Source organism: Oncorhynchus clarkii, chromosome 3, assembly GCF_045791955.1.
Source record: "Oncorhynchus clarkii lewisi isolate Uvic-CL-2024 chromosome 3, UVic_Ocla_1.0, whole genome shotgun sequence".
Taxonomy (NCBI): Eukaryota; Metazoa; Chordata; class Actinopteri; order Salmoniformes; family Salmonidae; genus Oncorhynchus; species Oncorhynchus clarkii.
In genome coordinates, this window is record NC_092149.1 from 35,198,185 (window position 1) to 35,207,228 (window position 9,044).

Sequence of the window (9,044 nt, forward strand, 5' to 3'; positions counted from 1 at the left end):
CTGTAACAGGGTTGGTTATGTTTCCACTTGCCTCTAAAGAAATGTGTATTTAATGTTCAAGCATTATTATTGGTTGGTTCAACTCTGATGACAATAAGGTGTGTTGTGATTGGCCCCGCTTGCAGATAGGGCGAGATCGCGAAAGTCAGGTCTTCCCAGTATGAAAATGTGATGCAAGGGGTAGGTCACGTTCTGAATACTGTTTTATATTTTACAATGTGTACAAGTTTGCTGTAGGTTACTGATTTATACATGTGTGGGTATATGGTACCTGTTAGGGATTGAGGGGCTTTCTGGGATGTGCTTTGGCATATGATTGCTGTAAATACGTGTGTTAGCTAGCTTACACCGATGTAATGGTCACATAAGCCCACTGCTAACACAGTTGTCTTCATGCTACAGATTTTGCCATCGACAGCCATCAATATCGGTAAGCCCTGCACAACGTACGTGCTGTTTCCCATTTAACAACAGCAACAGAAATAAATTATGCTCAACTGGGACCACTGGCTGATGTGATTTATTTGGACAAAACACAACGCAAGGAGAGTACGATTTACATCTGTTACATATACGGCAGGCAACAGTTGGACAGCGCACCAACCCCAACTGGCACACCATGAGGAGAGGGAGGTTAACTGCCAGAAATTATGGAGCAGTGGTTAGGGCCAAGCGCATTACTCTGTCGCTGCTATAAAAAAGGGTCCTCAGATCAGTCATTGGATGGGATGTTGTCTGTAAAGTGGGCTACAGATAACGAAGAGGAGGGCATCAAGGCATTCAAATGGCTACAGGGATGGATATGCAGGAGTCCGGGCTTTAGATCACGGGGTCTGGGATCCTGGGTGCCTCACCGGAGGGTCTGGTGGGCACCACAGTAGTGGTGGAGGTCAAGTGTCCCTATGGTGCATGGGACCTTACAATTGAAGAGGGAGTGAGGGAGGGTCTTACTGGCACAAGGTCCAAGGTCAGCTCCACATCACTGGAAAGGACATCTGCTTCTTCATTGTGTGGACCATCAAAGCCTCCATCCCCATCTAGTGTGACAACCTCTGACAGACTCATATTGCTCCTCCTGTCAGTACCAGTTTTCTGTTGAATTTAAACGTTCACTGACAGGTGCACAACCATTTGCCATTATTTTCTCTTTCAGAAACTGACACATTCCTTTGCCGGATACAGCATTACTACAAACGATTAAACCATTCTCCCAACACAGTAAATAGACCAGTAGTTTATGTAAAATATTTGACCGTATGGGTAGGCTACAGTAGCCTATTACTGTGCGATATATCAGGGGTTCACAAACGTTCTCACTCCGGTCACCCAGCATTGGGGAACATCAAACTGTTCACACCCCTCTTGTTGGTGGAGAGAACATTTAGTAGGTTTAAAGCTTATTTCTTGCAATTCCACACATCAGGCTGGTTCTTATCCCGCCGCTCCAGCTACCTCGCGACCCAGTGTTGGTGGCTATTCAGTCCCTCCTTTGCACCTTGGCGGCTCGTTATAAGGGGTGATCTATAGTGTCTACCTGCCTGAAGACCAAGATCAGCATCTTGCTGTCCTCCCACGAGTGTGACTGGAGGGTCGTGGCTTGTGAAGATGTATCAGCCGTCTTTAAAACCTCTGTGCCTAGGCTACACTATATCTTTTCCATCGCAAAGTTTGTGCTAGCATTTACAATTTACCACTTTTTTTTGCCATGTTTCCCCTCAGGAGAAGAGAGCTTCATAATTACATATCTTAGATTAGCAGCTGTGGTCATCCAGCATGTAAATCTTGGTGGGGCAAACTCAAGAAATTGTTTAGATGCATGCCAGCAAAGCCACTACACAACACTACATTAATTGGACTATGACGGTGACAAACGGTGCCCACAAAGCTGTCCCAACACCTTCCACTGCAGAACAGTTCATTGAGTCTTATTTACTACCTTTGAAAATAACATGTGACTGACTTGCTTAAAACAAATGTGGTTTGCGATTGTAACTTTGGCATAAGGGGACGAGCAGATAAGAGGCAATCCGCAATTTAGATTAAGACATGAATGAGCGAGCTAGGACTGACGCAGTCATTAGAACTATTTCAGCACTTTTGAAATGTACAGCGACAGAATTCATAACATGGGCCTTTCTTACAGTATTGTCCCTGTACGGCAAGTCAAAACCATAGGATAAATAAAGGGGTCATGAAACAATGAAAGCTCTTACAATATTCAATGAGATTTCACTAAAACAGGCTATAGGCAACAACAAAACAAGTATTCAGACCCTTTACACAGTACTTTAATGAAGCACCTTTGGAAGCGATTACAGCCGCGTGTCTTCATGGCAGTGGTGATTTTAGCATGTAAATCTTGGTGGGGCAAACTCCCCCAAAATTGTTTAAAGGAAGGGGGCATTGAAAGTGCTTAGACTATTCATTGACATTTCTCCAAAACAGGCTGTAGGCTACATGTGCACCAACAAGTCAGAACAGTAGGCTAAATGAGGGGGAAAGGGATGGGCTACTAACAGCTTACGACACTACATACATTACTTTCTTAGCTACAGATCTCCCTGGCATATTACATCATTTGACAGCTTCAGAGTTCAAGGTAAGGTGCGAAGAAGCCGCTAGAGAAAATATTTTGACCTTTATGAACAGCTCCACTTTAAGAACGCTGCTGAAGAGAAATACATTTAGTTGATGATTTGGTGTCGCTTAGTGGACATGTAAATTGCACCATTATCTACATGAACGCTCAGGAGTTTGGCGTCATGCTACCAAAGTACCACCAGATACTGTAGTCTGACAGGCTTTACACATGAGTAGGAATGCAGCCTCGTAGCAGTCATGATCATGCAGTGTCCACAGACATAAAATAAAAACAAGACACAACTAGCCTAAACCTTTTATTACAATATTTCCTAGGCCCCCACCCCCTCAGTCGGCCATGACCAAACATGGACATGTAAATGGACGCCTCCCTCCTGACCGGAGGGGATCATGTGTTCTATGGGAAGGGATAAGCCATAGAACATAGTTACAAAGACTCAGCTTTAGTGCAAAGGCAAGTGAATCTGATTGACGTTGCTAGTTGACACTGTATACATAAAAGCTTGTAAACTTTCAAGTAAAAGGCATGGGTTGTTCCATCCAGAATGGTGTTGTCAAGCGCAGTCCCTTTAAACAGTATTGGAGGCCAGTACAACAAAAAAAAACACCATCTCAGTGGAACGAACACCTTTCACTGCTGTATAGTATGCTAGTCAATCTGTCCCTTTTCTTTGAGACATTCAACCAAAAAAGGAAACGGGTAAAGACATCGTCACAAATACTTGAATAAAAAAGGGTAAGGGAAGGGGGATCTAAGTGCCGAGTTGAGGATGATGGTTCATGTTTCATCTGAATGGAGTTGGCCTCAAATATGGACATGGGTCTGACCACGTCAGGGTTTTTATTGCTTGGCGTTGATGATGTCAACGAACTCTGGCTTGAGTGCAGCGCCGCCAACCAGGAAACCGTCCACATCCTTCATGCCTCCCAGCTCCTTGCAGGTGCCACCTGTCACGGAACCTGAGAAGAGAGAGAGAGAGAACAGACGGATATGAGTGAGGAATGGATTTATGAGAGAGAGGGACAGAGTGGTGGGGAGAAAAGAGTCCACTGTACGCACCTACCACTGCATGTCCCGGACTTGAATTAGATTAGCTACGCAATGACAAAACTTATTAATCCCCACTTTGGTGGTCGTGGCATTAACAGCTTAAGTGTGTTTAAACGTGAAGCAGATGAGCGGTCTCACCTCCATAGATTATCCTGACAGAGTTGGCTACTGCCTCAGACACATTGGCCTTGACCCACTGCCTCAGTTTGTCATGAACGTCCTGGGCCTGAGAGACAAATATAAGAAATAAAAGACTCAAATAAAAACATGAATATGGGTTCCAAAGTCCAGTATGTTCCGACTTCAGTCTTCAATTTAGTGATGAATCTCAAATGGACAACACATTCTGCTCCAGTCTAGACTGAATATATACAGTGTGAAGAGATTCAGGCTTTTAGTCACGTCCCCATCGGTCCCATGTTCTTTCCATTGAGGTCATACAATTGTAAGGACGACAATAGAAGAAACTTACCTGGGCAGGGGATGCGGTCTTGCCGGTGCCGATGGCCCACACGGGCTCATAGGCCAGAACAACCTTGGACCAGTCCTTAATGTTGTCTGCAAACAGAATTGACATGATGAATACAGTACTGCATTCACATTCATAAAAAGGGAGAACTCAAAATGGATAAAGTTCCATCATGGACACTAGATATAACCAAGATAACCATGTAACACACTGTACATACAGTAATTGCAAATTCACTGCTTGCTTTCCAGATACAAAAAGGCCTATGCAGTTTATACGATTGTTATATATTACTGACATGGTTCTTGACATGTTTAAATGTAACAGTATAGACTTCACGTCCGTCCCATCGCCCCGACCTGGGCGCGAACCAGGGACGCTCCTGCACACGTCAACAGTCACCCTCGAAGCATCGTTACCCATCGCTCCACAAAAGCCGCGGCCCTTGCAGAGCAAGGGGAACCACTACTTCAAGGTCTCAGAGCAAGTGACGTCACCAATTGGAACGCCACTAGCGCGCACCACCGCTAACTAGCCAGCCGTTTCACATCAGCTACATAAAGGTCAGGGCCCATTTTCAAAGATATAAAATGCAAACTGATCCTAGATCAGCATTGATAATATGTGTACGCCTGATCAGTGATTTCAGTGACGATACCTGCGAAGTGCTTGGTCTGTGCGTTGATGACCTTCTCCGTGATGCCAGCCTCCCTCTCGTCCAGCTTCTCACCAATGCAGGCAATGACACCCAGGCCATTCTCCAGGGCGTGGGCGCACTTCTGACCAATAAGCTGTCAGGACAGTTAGCCAATCAGACAGGTTGTTGTAATATTGTTAACATTTCCTCTACTTGAGCAACACCTTGAGTGTTTATCAAAAAATAAATATAAAGGAGATTCAAATGATTCGTCACTGCTCCTCAAATTCTGTCATTTTAAAAAGGTCAATTCACTGTTGAAAGACATAATCCAATACTGTGTCATGGCCCTGTTCTTGTGATTAGTCATTGGAGGTGGCAGACGACTCCTCCCAAGACGACACATTCATAAACAAGAGCACTCCATCAAATAAGCCATTTACCGCATCAGTCTCTCCAAAGACCCAGCGCCTCTCAGAGTGGCCAAGGATCACCCAGTGCACGCCAACGTCCTTGATCATCGCAGGGCTGAGGAGAGAAAGAGAGGGGGCATAAAGGAAGAGCGAAGGGGAAAAGTAGTGTGTGAAAGGAAATGTACTTTGTTAATCTGTCAGCCTACAATGTTTGGTTCAGTAAAGCCTGAGAGTCCTGAAGACACTGGCATGTGCAGTTATAAGTCATGTCCATTACCTGATCTCCCCGGTGAAGGCACCACCCTTGACCTTGTAGCAGTTCTGAGCGGCCACTCCGATCTTAGGGTCCAGCTTGGCCCTGGCGAACTCAAGGTAGATTGATGGGGCACCGCAGACCACCTCTGCAAGCACAGAGAGAGAACCAACACGGTCATGTACTGACCACTATTCTCAGGGTTTAAAAAGCAGACCGACTTACACTGGACCAGTTTGTATTCTTAGAGGTGAATTCTAAATTCCGCTTCAGTTAAAATTCTCACCTCAGTCGTCATGCATTGATGTCAACGTGTGAGACGAAGTGAAATTTCTAAGTGGAAGTCAGGATTTGCCCCTTGATGTTTACATGGATGCCCATGTTACAGTAATCTTTTCAGAAAAACTTAAGTAGGATGGGTACACAGTGATTGGTGATATTGAGTATCAGTGGTGACAAATCCATGTAGCGCCCCACTTCTATTCACTTCAGTACATAAAGCAACAAGGCCTACCGATCAAAATTATTAGGCCTATTTGATCCACAGTGTTGGTTATACAGTCCAATACCTGAGTCTGCAGCATTAGTACACACTGTACAACTGGGATATCCCTAGTGTTGTGGCGTACAGTAGGCATACACTGACATTAGCAACGTAACTGTATCTTGGGGTTAAGTGAGTCTATATTAAACCGCCAGTCACTATTCCCTCTGCAAAGGTCATTTATCCCTGCCAACAGTAAATCCCCCGCTCCAAAAAGGTCCTAGTTCAACCGCCAAAAGGTCACTAGAACTCAACTCACAAAAGTCACATTCTGCTGGGGTCGAACAGGACCTTAAGTTCAAAGGTCAACCACAGGATAAAGAATTTAAAATACTCTGCAGGTTCATAAAACGGCCCAGGGAAGTAGTGACTGAATATTGACTTTACATTTCTAGAAAGAGACACATGGGAAAAGCCTACGCGAGTTTGTCATCTGCTGGCACATGCAGCGTCCTGTTTCATGCGTCAGTCAGTGTGTACTGTGCAGACGAGTTGTAAGGGGTGGCCCTTTCTGTGGGGTGAAGTCCGTGGCTGTACACTGAAATGTAGGCTACTACACGGACAGAACGTGTCCTTCTTATATTTGATGCTCCAATAAATACCCATGTGCGTATCCTGCAAAAAAAGGACACAAAATGTGACTAAGTACCTTTAGCCTGTTCTTGAACCGGTGTTCAAATGCAAACAGGGCATATTGCATTTACGCGTCTGTGGCAATTTGGAAATCCACGATAGAGAATGGCGGAAGCAACATTTTCATGGCGGAGAACTCAATCATTTTAATAAAATGAGTATATTGGGCATAAATTAGTTAGTGTAGAATGTATTTCTACATTAAAGTATCGTGATGGTGCAGTGAACCACAGTTGGTCCTCCTGGTAGTTATATGAACAGGGATCGCGATCGGATGGATCATTATAATACATCAAAGAACAGACATTTCGCCCCTCGCTTGCGCCAGACAGTAGTGGCTACGTGCTGTAGGGAGCGTACGCCCACTGACAAAAATCCACTTAACAAGTCATGTTCTTCTATCCTAGTTCGTTTTAAAATACTGGTTGAAATCCCCTGACAATGGCTTTCGCTGGTTGAAAAGGAGTATAGTGGGCTTCAGTACCAAAACAGGCATAGGCCTATGTATTCTGCATTGGTGATTTCTGTTCCACAAATTGTCGCTATCGCACCACAATTAGACCACAATTGGGGTCAGGGTATCCTAGAATTTAAAACCCTTGTGAAAGTGGCAATAAAAAAAGGGACCTACCGGAGTATAGCTGGGTTTGCCACCCATTGATTCGTGCACACCTACACCAGGACACCCAATACGAGTTACGAGTTACACAATTTCAAAGATCAACTGCCTACTACACGAGTCAGACATTAAAGCACAGAAAACACGCACCGGTGTTGGGGTCGAGCTTCGCAGAGTTCAGGGTTTTGATGAGTTCGCCCAGGCTTGCCTTGTCGCCATTCATCTTCCAGTTACCACCGACGAAAAATTTTCTGGACATATTTGCAGTTTGGGGTCGTTCCTCGGCCTTAAAACAGAGCTGCTTGGACCTAATTCGGGGAGAAGCGCAACTACGCGTGAGCAACTCACTGTATTTATTATGACTGGCCACGTAACCCCACCTCTCAGTTTGTTCTATTGGTTTACAGAGACACGCCCAGAAAAGCGTTTCTTTATATACAATGGTAGCCTTTTATTTCAGTAGAATAAAGAGTCTAGGCTCCAATTTCACAAAAAAATAATGTTCTTCAAATTAGGCAATCTTTGTTTTAAGCGTGAAAATAATATTTATGTTTCAGTATATGGGGATGAAATACATAGAAAACATGTCGAACATTCTCACAGAGAACCTACTGAAAATGTGCGGTTATCTCAAATAAATGGCCATTCCTACAAACGGCGAGCAGGGCCTGCTAAATCGAATGAACCCATTCTCACACAGGAAAGCTGAGAGAATTCAGAGGGTTGATTGGCTAGCATTCAATCTTGTAATTTGCATACCCAGCATGCATTTCGCATTTTCTTAGGCCATCTGTCTTTAAAATTGCTTTTTTAAACAACAAAACAAGCCATCTTATGTAACATTACAACATGTTTGTCTTTTAATAATTTAATAATTATTAAACATATTTTTTGTTCGCATGTTTGTAGCTAACTCTGGCACAAACACTGACGTTAAAACCTACAAGAACGCTTGTGACCTTGAAATGGTTATGGAAAATTTGCTCTTTTAGTATTTGTCAAGTAGGCATCTTCAATTGAAGAAGCCCCCGATCTCTGTTGAAAATAGACGATACATTTGACCCTTCTGTTACAGATTGAAGGAGAGTGTATATTTACGCAGTAAGACATAAAGGTGTGGTATAGTGACCATATACAACAAACCCCCGTAGTGCATATACATGTTTTGTCATACCCCTGGTATACTATACGTCTGTCAGCCAATCAACATTCAGGGCTCGAACCACCAGGTTTATAATTGGGAATCACTCACTCACTGTATGTTTTAAAATCATGAATGGTGCAGCGGTCTAAGGGACTGCATTGCAGTGCTAGAGGCGTCACTAAAGACCCGGTTTCGGTATCACAACCGGCCGTGATCAGGAGGGCAGCGCAGAATTGGCACTGCTACGTCAGGGAAGGGTTTGGCTGGGTAGGCCGTCATTGGAAATAATAATTTGTTCTTAACTGACTTGCTTAGTTCAATAAAGATTTTAAAACATTCAAATTAAATAATGGGGTAGTAATCCTGATGTAGATTTGAACACTCAGTGATGTCAACCCAGCACATTAGCTATTAGTTACGCCAAAAGATCAGAACACCTTGACGAGGTTTCTATTATTGTGTTAAATTTGCCCCCTTTCTTCGGAGTGCGCGTCCTTACGCTTTACTCTAGTAAATTCCTCACACCGGCACATTTGGAATGTGCTCTCGATGGCCACAACTGGAGGCCATCCCACTTCTGACACCACTGTAGCAAAGTCTGATTTGTAGTCCAGACTGGTGCTTGAACCAACTGTCAACCCAACACCTGTCGTCTTGATACAATAGGCCTATTTTCATTT

At 44.0% G+C, this 9,044-nt stretch overlaps 1 protein-coding gene and 1 non-coding gene across 2 annotated transcripts; one reads left to right on the top strand and one right to left on the bottom strand.

The window, feature by feature from the left end:
• Nucleotides 1–2,884: 2,884 nt before the first annotated feature.
• On the bottom strand, nucleotides 2,885–7,582 carry LOC139394224 (triosephosphate isomerase B-like). The gene is made up of 7 exons (XM_071142250.1): nucleotides 7,371–7,582; nucleotides 5,449–5,572; nucleotides 5,202–5,286; nucleotides 4,780–4,912; nucleotides 4,125–4,210; nucleotides 3,791–3,878; nucleotides 2,885–3,561 (listed from the first exon to the last, which is right to left on the bottom strand). The coding sequence occupies exons 1-7, from the start codon at nucleotides 7,477–7,479 to the stop codon at nucleotides 3,443–3,445; spliced, it is 744 nt and encodes a 247-aa protein (XP_070998351.1). The 5' UTR covers nucleotides 7,480–7,582; the 3' UTR covers nucleotides 2,885–3,442.
• A 612-nt stretch (nucleotides 7,583–8,194) lies between these two features.
• On the top strand, nucleotides 8,195–8,250 carry LOC139406222 (U7 small nuclear RNA). Its single transcript, XR_011633946.1, has one exon. It is a non-coding gene; the product is annotated as a U7 small nuclear RNA (small nuclear RNA).
• The last annotated feature ends 794 nt before the right edge of the window (nucleotides 8,251–9,044 follow it).